The 17,693-nt window shown below is 42.3% G+C and overlaps 1 protein-coding gene across 2 annotated transcripts in view; it reads left to right on the plus strand.

Moving 5' to 3' along the window:
- slc4a5a (solute carrier family 4 member 5a) overlaps positions 1-17,430 on the plus strand; it is a 65,914-nt gene extending 48,484 nt beyond the window's left edge. The window contains exons 18-24 of one of the 2 annotated variants that reach the window (XM_060906644.1): positions 3,244-3,422; positions 3,501-3,573; positions 4,032-4,100; positions 4,424-4,597; positions 6,190-6,360; positions 6,675-6,730; positions 16,404-17,430. In XM_060906644.1, the coding sequence (XP_060762627.1) occupies positions 3,244-3,422; positions 3,501-3,573; positions 4,032-4,100; positions 4,424-4,597; positions 6,190-6,360; positions 6,675-6,730; positions 16,404-16,656 (975 nt within the window). In that variant the 3' untranslated portion in view covers positions 16,657-17,430. The remainder of the gene's footprint in view (positions 1-3,243; positions 3,423-3,500; positions 3,574-4,031; positions 4,101-4,423; positions 4,598-6,189; positions 6,361-6,674; positions 6,731-16,403) is intronic. The other variant, XM_060906645.1, reaches the window with a different exon arrangement.
- The last annotated feature ends 263 nt before the right edge of the window (positions 17,431-17,693 follow it).

Here is a 17,693-nt window from a genome sequence, read left to right on the forward strand (position 1 = left end):
ATTTTGCACCATTTTCGCTGGCTGATCCAGTAACTATCAACAAATAATCACCTCAATAGTGCCCCCTATGGGACACATTTACCACTTTTAACATCACCCATGACTGGGACAAGTATAGATCTTCCTTCTGTCATAAAAATTGCCAAATGACATTTTGATTTGTAGTGAAAATGTGTCGATCATGTGAACCGGAAATGAGTCACAGCATCCATTCATTGTACATGACTGATTCGGAGTCCTGGTCTCCATGTTTTTGCCACTGTATGTTCCGAGGTTAGAAAGAATCAAACCACATTTTCTGGCTGACTATCTCATATCAACAGCAGTTCTAGCATTGTTGGTAACGTTTTGTACAGGGTAAAGTTGGTCCCATTTTAGAAACAGAGTATCAGCAACTAATATTCTGACATCGCTGGCACAGTCCCAAAATGAATTTGGTATGGTGCTAACCAATCAATGAGGCATCAAATTAAATTACTTATAGCTGTTTTGCAAATCCATAGTGAAAGTCATGTCATTCTGGTCCAGAAATGCACTTTAGATCTCGCTGAAACGTCATGGAAGGCTTTCTGCCTGGAACATGGACCATTTTGGGTTGTGCGCACATGATTTCATGTCAGATTTACAGTAACTTCCGTCGGTCCAATTTCACTTTGGTTTGTATTTCCTGCATACAGAGGCTTGGGAGTGTCATGCAGCAGGTAGAACTCACAATCTAAGCATCTGATATGAAGATCTGGTCGACTGACGCATATATATTTAACTAATACCAGAAACTTTATATGAAAGTGAGAATTTTGTATACAGTGCCTTGAAAAAGTATTCATACCCCTTGAACTTTTTCACATTTTTCCACCTTACAACAACGATCTTAAAAGTTTTTTATTGAGATTTTATGTGATAGCCCAACACAGAGTAGCACATAATTGTGAAGTGAAACGAAAATGATAAATGGTCTTCAAAATTTTAAACAAATAAAAAAACCTGAAAAATGTGGTGTGCATTAGTATTCAGCCCCCTGTCCTCTGATACCTCTAAATACAATCCAGTGCAATCAATTGCCTTCAGAAGTCATCTAATTAGTTAATAGAGTCCTACTGTGTGTAATTTACTCTCAGCATAAATACACTTGTTCTGTGAAGGCCTCAGTGGTTTGTTAGAGAACACTGAAGAACAAACAGCATCATGAAGACCAAAGAACTCACCAGACAGGTCAGGGATAAAGTTCTGGAGAAGTTTAAAGCAGGGTTAGGTTATAAAAAAATATCCCAAGCTCTGAACATCTCAAGAAGCACTGTTCAATCCATCATTCAAAAATGGAAAAAGTATGGCACAACTGCAAACCTACCAAGACATGGCCGTCCACTTAAACCGACAGAGCGAGCAAGGAGAGCACTGGTCAGAGAAGCAGCCAAGAGGCCCATGATCACTCTGGAGGAGCTGCAGAAATCCACAGCTCAGGTGGGAGAATCTGTGCACAGGACAACTATAAGTCGTACACTCCACAAATCTGGCCTTTTTGGAAGAGTGGCAAGAAGAAAGCCATTGTTGAAAGACAGGCATAAGAAGCCATGTAGGGGACACAGCAAACATGTGGAAGAAGGTGCTTTGGTCAGATGAGACCAAAGTTGAACTTTTTGGCCTAAATGCAAAGCGCTATGTGTGGCGGAAAACTAACACTGCTCATCACCCTGCACATACCATCCCCACTGTGAAACATGGTGGTGGCAGCATCATGCTATGGGGATGCTTTTCTTCAGCAGCGACAGGGAAGCTGGTCAGAGTTGATGGGAAGATGGATGGAGCTAAATACAGGGCAATCCTGGAAGAAAACCTGTTGGAGGCTGCAAAAGACTTGAGACTGGGAAGGAGATTCACCTTCCAGCAAGACAATGACCCTAAACATACAGCCAGAGCTACAATGGAATGGTTTAGATCAAAGAATATTCATGTGTTAGAATGGCCCAGTCAAAGTCCAGACCTAAATCCTATTGAGCATCTGTGGCAAGACTTGAAAATTGCTGTTCACAGATGCTCTCCATCCAATCTGGCTGAGCTTGAGCTATTTTGCAAAGAAGAATGGGCAAAAATTTCAGTGTCTAGATGTGCAAAGCTGGTAGAGACATACCACAAAATACTTGCAGCTGTAATTGCAGCAAAAGGTGGCTCTACAAAGTATTGATGCAGGGGGGCTGAATACTAATGCACACCAAATGAAAAATGTTTCAGATTTTTATTTGTTTAAAATTTTGAAGACCATTTATCATTTTCGTTTCACTTCACAATTATGTGCTACTCTGTGTTGGTCTATCACATAAAATCTCAATAAAAAACTTTTAAGTTTGTGGTTGTAAGGTGGAAAAATGTGAAAAAGTTCAAGGGGTATGAATACTTTTTCAAGGCACTGTAAATGTGAGAGCATTTTAGGTGAACGTGAGATCATTTTATGCGAACGTGAGAGTGTTTTACGTGAATGCGAGGGTGTTTTTATGACTCTATGAGCATTGCATGTGAATGAATGAATATTTTGCATGATTTTCACAGCTTCAAGTGTAATTATGAGAGCTTTGGATTGAAATGTGAAAATTTCTGTAGGAATGCGAGAGCATTTTTGAAAATGTTAGCATTTTATACGAATGTAATAATATTTTATGTCAGTGAGTTTTTATATGATCATGAGTACACAGCCTGAGTATTTCCAGAGAATTGCTGTATCTCTGTACAAGTTAGAGTCGGCGTGAAATCGGAAAGCAAACAAACATTAAACGTTTGTTCTGGGGACTAGAACTGAATATGAGCATACAAGCTGCAGTGTGTAATATATATCTCATCTCATCTCATCATCTCTAGCCGCTTTATCCTGTTCTACAGTGTCGTAGGCAAGCTGGAGCCTATCCCAGCTGACTACGGGCGAAAGGCGGGGTACACCCTGGACAAGTCGCCAGGTCATCACAGGGCTGACACATAGACACAGACAACCATTCACACTCACATTCACACCTACGGTCAATTTAGAGTCACCAGTTAACCTAACCTGCATGTCTTTGGACTGTGGGGGAAACCGGAGCACCCGGAGGAAACCCACGCGGACACGGGGAGAACATGCAAAGTCCGCACAGAAAGGCCCTCGCCGGCCACGGGGCTCGAACCCAGGACCTTCTTGCTGTGAGGCGACAGCGCTAACCACTACACCACTGTACCACCATTTATTTATTTATTTATTTATTTATTTGTCTCGAACAGAAAGGGTGTGGCTACCATTTGGACCTGTTCTGGGTGGGTATCCTGATGGCCGCCTGCTCGTTTATGGGCCTGCCATGGTATGTCGCCGCTACAGTCATCTCTATCGCTCACATCGACTCACTCAAAATGGAGAGCGAGTCCAGTGCACCAGGAGAACAGCCGCAGTTTCTGGGCGTGAGGTAAACACACTCGCAGTGGTTTCTGTCAAATTTTTTTTTTTTGCGGTTGAGAACAATGTATATATTTCTGATCCAAAGGGAACAGCGACTGACGGGAATCCTCGTCTTCGTCCTTACCGGAGTCTCCATCTTCCTCGCCCCGATTCTGCAGGTGATGAGGCTTTTTTAGCTCGTGCAACAAGTGTGATTGAACTCACAAGCAGATTTAGATCCACTTGACTCAGAATACAGCTAATTAAACAGGACATAAAGGTCTCGCTCCAAGAATAACTCAAACCCTGGTAGGTTTCCATATTCATAACCCTGAATCAAATGAACACCGGGTCCAGATGGCACAGGCGGGGGAGGGGGAAGTGTTTCTAATTGCGCCAAACTGGAAATGTCAGCCCTTCTTTACCTGTTCATGGTGGCACAGGAGCGGATTTGGTACCGATGATTGGCGCCGATGTAGTTTGTGTTCCATTCAAGTGCAAATGTGGCATTTTATTAAACAGACCCCAAATATATAGGTCTGAAAACTCAGCTGGGTTTATTGAAGTGTTTTTATGCAGCATATGGTGGCACTGAATGCTAATTGATGGTGTATTTAGTGCAGTTTTCTGCCCTCAGTTCATCCCCATGCCTGTGCTCTATGGTGTGTTTCTCTACATGGGTGTGGCTTCTCTTGGGGGCATCCAGGTAAGCAAGACGCTTTCTTAACTTAAGGTAACATTTAAACATATAAACACAGCCACACGGAACACGTTTAACAGGATACACACTTAGCTAACACTAACTAGCTAGCTAACATCAACACAAGCGGGATCTTTGTCTCGATTTGCATTATCTATATTTATGGGTTTTAGGATCAAGTGGTGGAGCATATCAGTTGTATTAATTATACGTCGACCAAAATCAGTCATCAGTTAGCTGCTATCAGGGTTAGCATGTTCATGAGTACCTCCTCATTATCAGCCCTTATTCTGGTGACTCATTGACGCATCTCTCCTTTCGTGCTGCAGTTCTGGGATAGGATCAAACTGTTCCTGATGCCAGCGAAGCACCAGCCAGACTACACCTACCTGCGTCATGTTCCCCTCAGGAGAGTTCATCTGTTCACGCTGCTGCAGGTCATCTGCCTCGCCGTCCTATGGATCCTCAAATCCACTTTCCTCGCCATCATCTTCCCAATCATGGTCCGGCTTTACCGATTTCATTTTTGTGAAACTTATAAAGTCAGTGTAATAATGATTTAATGATCCGTTTGTGAATTGAACTACGGAGTGTCAAAGAAGGCAGAAGACAAAGAGTTTCGTGTCAAACATAATATAGAAATCTATTTTCAGCAAATAGTGAATCATTTCAGGGGGGAAATCATGTGAAAAATAATTAATCATGTACAAATCACAGGCTAATTGTTCGTATGCAGCACATGAGCATTTTTCAGATGTGACTTTTTCAAAAGATTCATTTTCACGTGTGACTTTTTCAAAAGATTCATTTTCATATGTGTCTTCTTTCAAATGATTCATTTTCACACGTGGCTTCTTTCAAAAAATGATTCATTTTTATGTGTGACTTTTGAAAATGATTCATTTTCATGTGTGACTTTAAAAAATGATTCATTTTCACGCATGACTTTTTCAAAATGATTCATTTTCACATGTGACTTTTTCAAAAATGATTCATTTTCACGCGTGACTTTTTCAAATGATTCTTTTCTTACATATGACTTTTTCAAATGACATTTATTTTGATGACACTTTTAAAAATGATTCATTTTCATGTGACTTGCAAAAATGATTCATTTTCACGTGACTTCAAAATGATTCATTTTCACGTCTTTTTTGAAATGATTCGTTTTCACGTGACTTTTTTAACTGATTCATATTACCTTTTTTAAAATGATTCATTTTTTCACATGACTTTTTCAAAAATGATTCATTTTCACGTGATTTTTTTTCAAATGATTCTACACGTGTGATTTTTTCAAAAGATTCATTTTCATGTGTGACTTTTTAAAAAGATTGATTTTCATGTGTGAGCTTTGCAAAAATGATTCATTTTCACATGTGACTTTTTCAAAAGATTCATTTTCACATGTGACTTTTGCAAAAATGATTCATTTTCACATGTGGCTTCTTTCAAAAATGATTCATTTTCACGTGTGTCTTCTTTCAAAAATGATTCATTTTCACATGTCTTCTTTCAAAAATGATTAATTTTCACACGTGACTTTTTCAAATGATTCTTTTCTCACATATGACTTTTGCAAACGACTCATTTACTTTCAGGAGACTTTTAAAAAATTATTCACTTTCACATGTGACTTTTTCAAAATGATCCATTTTCACGTGCCTTTTTTTAAATGATTCACTTTCACATTACCTTTTTAAAAATGATTAATTTTTCATGTGACTTTTTCAAAAACGATTCATGTTCACGTGTGATTTTTTTTTTTTCCAAATGATTCATTTTCACATGTGACTTTTTCAGAGGATTCATTCATTTCCACGTGACTTTTGTGAAGTGGTTCATTTCCACATGTGACTTTTTGTGAAACAATCCGTTCATTTCCACGTGTCTTTAACCACACGTAGTTCACAAAATTACACATGTGCTTGAATTTTGTGAACTGTTCACTAAGAGTTGAAACGAGCGAAACCAGGTTTCCTTCACGCCTCGTTGTATTTTATGTGTACTCTTCGTTGCACGTTGAACGTCGTCAGCTGTGTCTGTGCACGTGACGGTGACGAGGTTTGACTGTGGCCATGTGTTCGTGTGTCAGATCCTGGGCCTGATGCTGGTGCGCAGGCTGCTCGACATGGTGTTCTCTCAGCACGACCTGGCCTGGCTCGACGATCTCCTGCCCGGGAAGGAGGACAAGAAGGAGAAGAAGAAGGACGGAGGGAAGAAGGAAAAGAAGAAGGTCAGGGGAGGAGAGGAGAGTGAGGATGAGGTAAGCCTGAATTCTTTTGAAGTATCCGGGATAAATGTGTGAGCAGAGCTCTTTGGGTGTGTAATGGTGCGTCTTATCATTCTTATTGGTCGTACCTGTCTCATTACACCTCATGGAAAATACACACACACCGATATCCCATCAGTATCCATTACGTACTGTTGCTGTCCCCTACTGGCCTGAAACACTTGTAACACACACTGAGGTACAGAGCTGCCACTTTATTAGCTACACCTCCTCACTGGCATTTTATACAAATTTTAGGTTTTCTTTTCTTTTCGACTGTTGTTGATTTTTATTTTCCCATCCTGCAGGAGAAGTTCCACCCGTACTCCGACTGCGCGCCGGCAGATTTGGACGTGGACCGCAGGTACTGTGTGCTCAAACTGCACGTCCCCTACCGAGACCTGTTAGATCCCCCCGACTCGAGCTCCGAGTGGGCGGCACGCTGTCAGCCGGGCACCTGTTCCCACTGATGTACCCAATAAAGCACCTCATCACTTTACTACACACACACACACACACACACTTCCTTCATTATCCAGACAGACTGTATAAATGCGCTTTCTCTCTCTGTCTCTCACACACAGACACTGTTTATTCTGTTGATTTGTGTTTTTATATAGATTATAAAGATCTAAATATTAAGCTAAGTGAAATATCTATGAGCATAATGACAAATATTTGCGTATTGAATCCACTCACTGATTAAATAATAGTTGTCCTTTCCATGCGCTTGTGAGCAATGCAGATATGTGCTGATTCATCAATACACACTCTCTATCTCACACACGCGCGCGCAAGTGGTGTCGAATACAAATTTAAGTGAATTGTGGTATTTAGTGCAGGGTTCACGTCATTGTAATAAGGTCCATTTAGACAAGTCTCATCTCATCTCATTATCTCTAGCCGCTTTATCCTGTTCTACAGGGTCGCAGGCAAGCTGGAGCCTATCCCAGCTGACTACGGGCGAAAGGCGGGGTACACCCTGGACAAGTCGCCAGGTCATCACAGGGCTGACACATAGACACAGACAACCATTCACACTCACATTCACACCTACGGTCAATTTAGAGTCACCAGTTAACCTAACCTGCATGTCTTTGGACTGTGGGGGAAACCGGAGCACCCGGAGGAAACCCACGCGGACACGGGGAGAACATGCAAACTCCGCACAGAAAGGCCCTCGCCGGCCACGGGGCTCGAACCCGGACCTTCTTGCTGTGAGGCGACAGCGCTAACCACTACACCACCGTGCCGCCCCATTTAGACAAGTGGATCAAATTAATTTCATAAACATCGAGAAGCAAAAAGGTGAAATCTAGAAACATTTGAAGCAGTGCATTTTTGCAGCAGGGTTTTGGTTGTTTCTTTCTCTTCTGTTCGCCGTCTACTTTTACCCTGACTCACACTGTGCAATTTAAAGGCTGGTTTTCTGGATGCTGATGAATGGAAAATCCCCACAGAGAGCAACAGGGTTTCTCCATTTCCACCAGGGCTGGATCTACGTCCTGAAAGCTGAAACCTCTCCTTTGCTTTATCCCTCAAAAGTGGCCTTTTGGAATGGAAATGCAGTGAGGCGAAACAGTCCGAGTTCACTACGGACAGCTACTTATCAGCTTAAGCTCAGATCTTTAAGAATATTCGATAAAGTTGGAGAAATCTGTGTCCTGATTTTACGCTGGTCTTAATTGACTGAATCCGAGCTTAACCTTTTCCACAGTCTGCTTGTGGCCATCCTGACTGGACGTGTATGACTGACCGTTCATGATTTTTGACTGGATATTTAAACCCAATCTTTACATCATGCGTGAAAGGCCAGTGAGAGCTGAGCTGAACTGGCGTCCAAGTTTAGGTTCCTTTCGATCTAGTCCCAGATTCTGAGAGTCTGGATCACTGGTACTATGGAAAGAGTTCATGACTAAAGAGTGAAATCTCAGTATACTAGTGTATCTCAAAAAATTAGAATACCATGAAAAAGTTCATTTTTTTTCATAATTTAATTCAAAAAGGTAAACTTTCATATATTCTATATTCATTACATGTAAAGTGAAATATTTAAAGCCTTTGTTTTAATTTTGATGATTATGGCTTATAGTTCATGAAAATCAGAAATCCAGTATCTCAAATTATTAGAATATTCCCTAAGATCAATCAAAAAAAGGATTTACAATACAGAAATGTCCAACTTCTGAAAAGTATATTCATTTATACACTCAATACTTGGTTGGGTCTACTTTACCATGAATTACTGCATCAATGCGGTGTGGCATGGAGGTGATCAGTCTGTGGCACTGCTGAGGTGTTATTGAAGCCCAGGTTGCTTCGATAGTGGCCTTCAGCGTATCTGTATTTTTGGGTCGGGTGTTTCTCATCTTCCTCTTGACAATACCCCATAGATTCTCTATGGGGTTCAGGTCAGGCAAGTTGGCTGGTCAATCAAACACAGTAATATCATGGTCAGCAAACCATTTGGTAGTAGTTTTGGCACTGTGGGTAGGTGCTAAGTCCTGCTGGAAAAGGAAATCAGCATCTCCAAAAAGCTCGTCAGCAGATGGAAGCATGAAGTGCTCTAAAATCTCCTGGTAGATGGCCGTGTTGACTTTGGGCTTGATAAAATACAGTGGACCAACACCAGCAGATGACATGGCACCCCAAATCATCACAGACTGTGGAAACTTCACACTGGGCTTCAAACACCTTGGATTCTGTGCCTCTCCACTCTTCCTCCAGACTCTAGAACCGTGATTTCCAAATTAAATGCAAAATGTACTTTCATCTGAAAAGAGGACTTTGGACCACTGAGCAACAGTCCATTTCTTTCTCTCCTTAGCCCAGATAAGACACTTCTGACATTGTCTCTGGCTCAGGAGTAGCTTGATATTAGGAATGCGAAAGTTGTATCCCCTTTCTTGAAGATGTCTGTTCATGATGGGTCTTGATACACTGACACCAGCCTCAGTCCACTCCTTGTGAAGCTCTCCCAAGTTCTTGAATCAACTTTTCTTGACAATCCTCTCAAGACTGCGGCCATCCCTGTTGCTTGTGCACCTTTTCCAGCCACCCGTTTCAGCAATGACCTTTTGTGGCTTACCCTCCTTGTGGACGGCATCAGTGATCATCTTCTGGACAACAGTCAAGTCAGCAGTCTTCCCCATGATTGTGGTTGTGTGTACTGAACTAGACCGAGAGATACACTGTGTTCATACTGTTTTACTCAAACTCGAAATGAAATATTCTAATATTTTGAGATGGGTTCTTTATGTTTTTGTACTGTATGCCATACTGATTAAAATTAAAATAGAAAAATGCTTGAAACATTTTAGTTTATGTGTAATGAGTCTATAATATATAACTTTCACTTTCTTAAATAACTGATGGAAAATATTGAACTTTTTCACAATATTCTAATTTTTTGAGATGCACTAGTATCTGAGGTGAGGATTGTATGGTACCAGGATACTGATGTGGACCAATCATAAGCTCAGTTCAGCTGTAAGGTCACAAGTTGGAGCACTATGATGCACATGTAATTCATGGCACCTTGTGCTCATGTTTCATGACATCTTGAACATAACACTCAGCATAATCAGGTCAATGCTAGCAGCACACACCAGAAACCAACCAACGTGTTCCGTGACGTAGTGCTGCAAGATATAATTTCTTAGCAAGTGAGAATATCTTAGAAATATGGTTGTAGTAATTGTTCAATTGAGGCTTTGCACCATCACATGACCCCATAGCAATGGTAACTAAGCCGCCGTGATGGGGGCAAGCTTGTAGTGCATCATTCAGACAAGTTAGTTGTTACTGATCGGTATGGGAAGGTTTTGCTGCGGTTTTTGGGTGTGCAAATCGTTCTGAATGAAACAAAGACATCAGATATATATTTTAATTTACTGAAAGTAATTCATCATTAGAGGAAAAACTAGAGATTTCTAAATGTAGAAGGGAAAAATGGGGGGAAAACATTTGGCGGAACTCGGTGTCAAGGTCAAAAACCCTACGGTATGCTCAGTTCATTTCCACAAAGGTAAGAATTCCTAATTAAAGCCGCAAGCGGCCTCGACGGGCCCTCGCGCCAGCGGCCAAGGGGGGCGGGGGCATGCGTCCCTGCGAAAAACCTTCCACAGCTTCTGCGGCAAGAGACATTACTCCCACAATGGCGACAAAGCACAGAATTGGACACATGGCAACAATAGGGTCTCGCACTTCATGTGTTGTCGACCATGGCAAGCGCCTCAATAAGGGTCTTGAAAAGAGTTTGCTTGCCAAGTTTGACAAATCAGAAGTTGCAATATCATTTTTGCCATAATCAGCACCCCCAGGGGCGAAAGTGCACAAAATTTGGCGTATATGTCAGGTGAGTTATGAAGAGTTTGCGTATGAAGTTTGATGACAATTGAGAAAATAGAAGATGAGATATAGATTTTTGAAGAAAAAATTTTTTGGCTTTTCCCATGTCAGTAGGTGGCGCTATGCTGTACATGAGCGATTATGAGTTGGAAAAATAAGTGTCTACAACAGCAACGTACTATCACAAGGTAGTGGTGTGAAGGAAAAGCATTGTGGAATTATTTACCAAAAACCCGTTTTGGAGCAATTGTGTGGGCCAAAAACAGCGCCCCCCATGGACGAAAATTCCCAAAATGTGGTATACATGACATGGGAGGTAGTAAGAGGGTGGCCGTGAAGTTTGACCAAATTTGAGGAAAGATTGGATTTCTTGCCCAAAAATAGCGCCCCCAGTGGCGACACATCACAGAAATTGGGTCACATGTCAGAAGCCCAATGAGTGATTTGCGTGTGAAGTATGAGCAGTGTTGAGCAATTAGAAGATTTGTTATGAATTTTTAAGCATGTAAAATTCTGCATTGAAAAATGATTGACGTATAACTTCTGAACGGTTTACCCCCCGTGAAACGTATTTAGCAACTTTTGTCAGCCATGTCTGTAGATGATGTGTATCAATTCTGGTGACGTTCCTATGAACGGTCTAGGAGGAGGTGCGCCGTCTTTGTGGCCATGCATTTCGCACAAAAGTGAAATTACCTCACTTCCTGTAGGGCGTGGCTAATGCATTGGCATTACATTTTTGTCCGGGTTGGTGAGATACATATGCGTACCAAAGGGCATGCCACTACTACAAACTACATGGCAACCAGGCACCTTAATGCGAGAGGCAAAAATCACAACACATTAGGGGGCGCTATAGAGGCCCTGAGGCCCGCCTGGATCTGGGCTTCTGGTTCTCAGTAGCGGTGGCAGTCTAAGAAAAAGGAGCCAAATTTCGAGCGTTGTCGACCATGGCAAGCGCCCCAATAAGGGTCCTGTAAAGAGTTTGCTCGCCAAGGTTGACAAATCAGAAGCTGCAATATCATTTCTGCCATAACCAGCACCCCCATGGGCGAAAGTGCACAAAATTTGGCGTAAATGTCAGGTGAGCTATGAAGAGTTTGCGTATGAAGTGTGATGAAAATTGAGTAAATAGAAGATGAGATATAGATTTTTGAAGAATAAATTTTTTGGTTTTTCCCATGTCAGTAGGTGGCGCTATGCTGTACATGAGCGATTATGAGTTGGAAAAATAAGTGTCTACAACAGCAACGTACTATCACAAGGTAGTGGTGTGAAGGAAAAGCATTATGGAATTATTAACCAAAAACCCATTTTGGAGAAATTGCGTCGGCCAAAAACAGCGCCCCCCATGGACGAAAACTCCCAAAATGTGGTATACATGACATGGGAGGTAGTAAGAGGGTGGCCGTGAAGTTTGACCAAATTTGAGGAAAGATAGGATTTTTTGCCCAAAAATAGCGCCCCCAGTGGCGAAATATCACAGAAATTGGGTAACATGTCAGAAGCCCAATGAGTGATTAGCGAGTGAAGTATGAGCAGTTTTGAGCAATTAGAAGATTTGTTATGAATTTTTTAGCATGTAAAATTTTGAAGTGAAAATTGATTGACATATAACTTCTGAACGGTTTATCCTACGTGAAATGTATTTAGCAACTTTTGTCAGCCATGTCTGTAGATGATGTGTATCAATTTTGGTGACATTCCTATGAACGGTCTAGGAGGAGTTGTGCCGTCTTCGTGGCCATGCATTTCGCACAAAAGTGAAATTACCTCACTTCCTGTTGGGCGTGGCTAATGCATTGGCATTACATTTTTGTCCGGCTTAGTGAGATACATATGCGTACCAAATGGCATGCCAGTACTACAAACTATATGGCAACCAGGCACCTTAATGCGGGAGGCCAAAATCACAACGACTTAGGGGGCGCTATAGAGGCCCTGAGCCCCGGCCAAGTTTGGGCTTTTGGTTCTGAGTAGCGGTGGCAATTCTCGGAAGTGGTGCCAAATTTCGTGCGTTTTCGCCCATGGCAAGCGCCCCGAAAATGGCCCAACAGCGGAGAAAAATAAAGAAGAAGAAGAAGAAGAAGACGGAAGAATAATAATAGTGAACTCTTACAAGAACAATAGGGCCTTCGCCCATAGGGCTCGGGCCCTAATAATAATAATTTCCCAACTGCAGCATGGTGCTCATTCTTATCCAATGAAGTGAACATGAGTTACACAGTGGCTTGGTACAGCCAAACCTTCACCAAGGCTTAAAATGTGCATTTACATATGGGGATCCTTCAGCGCACTTGGGAGCCAGTCATTATGGGAAACACCTGATGCTGACTTGAGTGCAATCAGTATGTGCTTAAGGCAGTGCTGTAGTCAAGTCACTAAACCTCAAGTCGGAGTCCAGTCTCAAGTCCCCAGTGTTCAAGTCCAAGTCATTAAAAAAAATTTGAGTCGAGTCCACTGTTGATCCGAGTCGAGTCTGAGAACAACACTTCACCTGCACCATTTGACGGTAGCTGTTTCAGCGCCATTAACATTAGTTTGTTCCTGAACATGACGTATGAACAGGTGAAGCTTCTCTTTATCAGGGAGTGTGAAGTATTCTGTCAGAGATGGATGTAAGTGCAGAAGGTATACGAGTGAAGACGGTAAACAATCCAGAATGGCAGGCAAAATCATAAAACAATGAAACAGGCAACAGGTTGAGCGAGGCACCTATCGTAGACTTGGCAGAATCAAAGATGAGAAACAGGAAATCCGGGATCAGGAAACCAAACAAGGAAATAAGGCTCGGTAATGTGTCAGCAACGCAACTCAATACTTCGCAAAGTAAGTGCGTTTTCACACTTTTTATATTGGCGCACTGATTGCGCCTTAATCCTGTGCAGGTGTGAGTCATTTATGGCGCACGTGAGAGTCCGCTTAGCACGTGCGCTATCCAGAGCACGCCCGGGGGTCTATCTGATGCACGTGCCAAGGCATATAAATATCTCATCTCATTATCTCTAGCCACTTTATCCTGTTCTACAGGGTCACAGGCAAGCTGGAGCCTATCCCAGCTGACTACGGGCGAAAGGCGGGGTACACCCTGGACAAGTCGCCAGGTCATCACAGGGCTGACACATAGACACAGACAACCATTCACACTCACATTCACACCTACGGTCAATTTAGAGTCACCAGTTAACCTAACCTGCATGTCTTTGGACTGTGGGGGAAACCGGAGCACCCGGAGGAAACCCACGCGGACACGGGGAGAACATGCAAACTCTACACAGAAAGGCCCTTGCCGGCCACGGGGCTCGAACCCGGACCTTCTTGCTGTGAGGCGACAGCGCTAACCACTACACCACCCGTCTATAAATATGTTAAATAATCTTATAAAAGGAAATATGAAAGAAATCAGACTATGTTCAAGATATTTGTGCTTGCTGAGATGTCTTTTTTTTAAATGAGTAGGCAGTACTAAATCTTGGAGAGAGAGAAAAAAAACAGCATCAATGCTTACTTAATTACTACCAGATAGTGTATGTGAGTGAAGAATACTGGAACCTTATTCGAGAGATCAGTTTTAAAAAATGACTGCAATCTTGGCAAAGGAATCGTGATCCAAATCCGTTCATCTGTCCCACACAGCAGAATAATGAAATGATGAACTCGTGAAGTTGGCTTCCAACACAGCCACAAGTCAATTTTGGTGAGATCACGTCTCGGAGCCAAATATTTAACTACCACTCAGTTATCTGGGTCTTTTTTGGTGCACAAAACACTTGCCGTTGCTAAAACTAGCCCGTGAGCTTACACTGAAGCAGACTTGGTTTTTATAGCTGGGTAATGGACTCGGACTTTTGCCTTTTGACTTCTTTCCACACTTCCTTCCTTCCTTTCTTTCAGGCTGATGTGACGTGCACATGGTGGTCATCATGTCTGCATTGCTGATAAAGCTGCATGGTCTGGATGATGATGATATTTTCCAATCTTTTTTTTTAAAGCAGAACCATAATTACTGCAAAAAATAAAAAAGCAAACTACAGACGGCCCAGTTCTGGTCCACACTTAGCACTTTGATCTGGCTTTCAAACCACAGTGGAATGATGGTGATGAATTCATCCGAATCTTGCTTTTAGATGATAAACACATCTTAAACCAAATTTCAGGAAAAATAAGACCTAGAACGTCAGCGTTAGAGCTGCTTGGTTGCATTTTGATGTTAAAAAGACCAAAGCTTCTAACTGACGTTTCTGGATTCAGTACAGCTACCAAAAGCACCAATCAGAATTAGCCTTCTGCTTCCATGAGCTCGTCAGAAACTAACCAACTCCTTTCTTGCTCGCTTGGCCTCTTGGTGTCTCAGCAAAAATGCATCGAGTTACAGTTTTTACTGTTTGATTTACACCAATTTTGGTGTCGTAATGGTGATCTGTCGTAATCTGATCTCGCCAAGCTTCGCTAGCAAAACTCGCGTCTCTAAACACTTGCTTCCGCTCGACTCGTTTCGGTGCAGTACAAATCAGTGTTGGAGTCGAGTCACTAACCCTCAAGTCCGAGAACAAGACTCCAACGGCACCATTTGACGGTGGCTGTTGCTGCCTTTACGTGAAAGCGTCTCTGCTACTGTGTTGGACTAACGTTCCTGCTCGACTGCCCCATTTTAGTTAACAGGCTACAGATAAAAAGCTTGTTCTTTGCTCCGCAAGCCCCGCCCACTATCAACAGGGCAAATAACATGAGAGAGGGTTACCACTAGCTGCTTCATCGCTCAGCAAGCAAGCCCCGCCCACTATCAACAGAGCAATGAACATAGCGTGTCACTTCCTTCTCTGGGTGTGGTCTTGCCAAATGACGATTGAAGTTCGAGGTCGGCCCCGTCGTCTCCTCGATAGTTCTTCTACATATGGAACACACAGCAGTGCATTTTTTCCCACTGCACGAGAAATCTGTATCAGCAAAGCGGACAATCCTAGCGGCGTTCTCTGCAGGCATTTTAGCGCCATTAACGTTAATTTGTTCCTGAACATGACGTATGAACAGGTGAATGTGCGTTCTCTTGCACCAAATTAGTATAAAATTCATGTAGATATAAATATCATGCCAAATTATTATGGTATGTTACAAAACAAAGAAAAAATCCGAGTCCTCATCTCCAATTTACGAGTCCGAATGCAGTTAACGTATGAGTCCAAGTCTGAGTCATCAGAGCTCAAGTCAAATCACGAGTCGGACTCGAGTACTACAAGCCTGATACAAATGCTGCTTCTTCACACTTTTAAACAAGCTAGAAAGGGAATTAGTAAACTATCCATGAGTAATACGTAGAACACTGACCAACACTCCACGCAACATTCGTGATTCAGATATAAAAAAAGAAAGCACTACAAAAGCACTTCATGGCGATAGGACACGCCTACACGATTCTCATCTGGGATATTTTTTCGTTATAATTAATTGTAGTTTCTTGAATCTACCATGAAATGAACATTTACGAATAACGAGCCATTTGACGGCTCCAGCATCTCGAGTTAGTAGTAATACATGCCACCTGATGTGATATGAAGTTGAATAGAAATTGCTAGCTAGGACTAGCTATGGTGTGTTCCCTCCAGTTGTGCTGCAAGTGTCCAAGTCCAAGTCCCAAGGGGCGAGTATTTAAAACCGTATTAGGACGCAGGGCTATTCTTCGCCTGCAGAGTTGGTGCCACACCGCTGACCCTTGACCTTTTGCCATTACCTCATCCTCCCTCTCATAACGGGACCTTGCCACTGCGCAGCATCACCCTGCACTTGAAGATCTCGTGCCCGCCGTCGCCCGCGATGCCCATCTCCGGAGGCGTGTCGTGTCCGGTGCCACAGGTGAAGATCGAGATGGAGTCCGAGTATGACGACACGGACACGGAGCCCAGATACAAGAAGCTGGACATGAGCAGCGAGACCACCCTCTAAATCTCGACAGTGGACAAAATTTGTGTCCAGTGTGTTTACAGGTTTGCTAGAACTTTTCATCAACTGCGTCTTTTCAGTGCAAATTCTACAACACTGACCTTTTTTTTTTTTAGAATCTAAGTGGACGTCGTCTTAAGCTGGGCATACACTGTGCGATATTTGGCCCGATTTTGACACGATTTTCACTCGTGCGACTATTTTGGAGATCGGGCTGAGTTTTGGCTCAATCGTGCGTCTCGGATCGTGTAGTATACATGGGGTAACGACAAGCGATTAACACCTCACGACCTCCTCCCGATCGATCGGATGAAACTCAAACCGGTTTGAAATCCTGAGCATCGCTTCCGAGCATCGGATCGTATAGTGTGAGAACAGGAATCGTAAGCTGCGTGCTGTTTACCCCTGCGATTCACTCGTACAGTGTGAGCAGCAGCTGAATACCGCGATTGAAAAAAATCACACAGTGTATACCCAGCTTTAACCGCACAGTGGCGGGGAAAACCAGATTTCAAATCAGAGTATATTTTAGATAAATGCATTCATATTTGTGTGTGTAACTGATATTGTGGTAACGTTTGCATGTTCGTGTTGTCGATAAAGCTTGTTTTGTCAGTAAAACGGCAGAGGCTTGTGGGTAAAAATACCAAGAGGCGTTCTTTTCTCATTCTTGTGTATTTCCAAGTCATGGAAACCAACGACGCGTTTTCTTCAGTCCTTTTTTTTCCTGCCTCAAATGTTTTATGCTTGTTAAAATGAATGAACTGAGGGAAAAGAAACAACCAAAAAAAATGTATTTATTTTTTCACATTTCTAAAGCGAAAGCCCATATGACGTGCACTTTCTGTACTTTGGTTTTGTACATAAATGCTATATATAAACAGAATGTCAGAATATTTGAGCAGAAATGGACATTTCGAGTCTTTGTGTTTCGGTGTATCTCTCTTTGTCGATCTGTATTACAAAAGCTAAAGAAAATCAACATCTGGTTATATGTGTATCTAATCTAGTCAAATGGTTGATTTTAAAAGTGCGGACTG

The sequence above is a fragment of the Neoarius graeffei genome, chromosome 24, assembly GCF_027579695.1.
Source record: "Neoarius graeffei isolate fNeoGra1 chromosome 24, fNeoGra1.pri, whole genome shotgun sequence".
Taxonomy (NCBI): domain Eukaryota; kingdom Metazoa; phylum Chordata; class Actinopteri; order Siluriformes; family Ariidae; genus Neoarius; species Neoarius graeffei.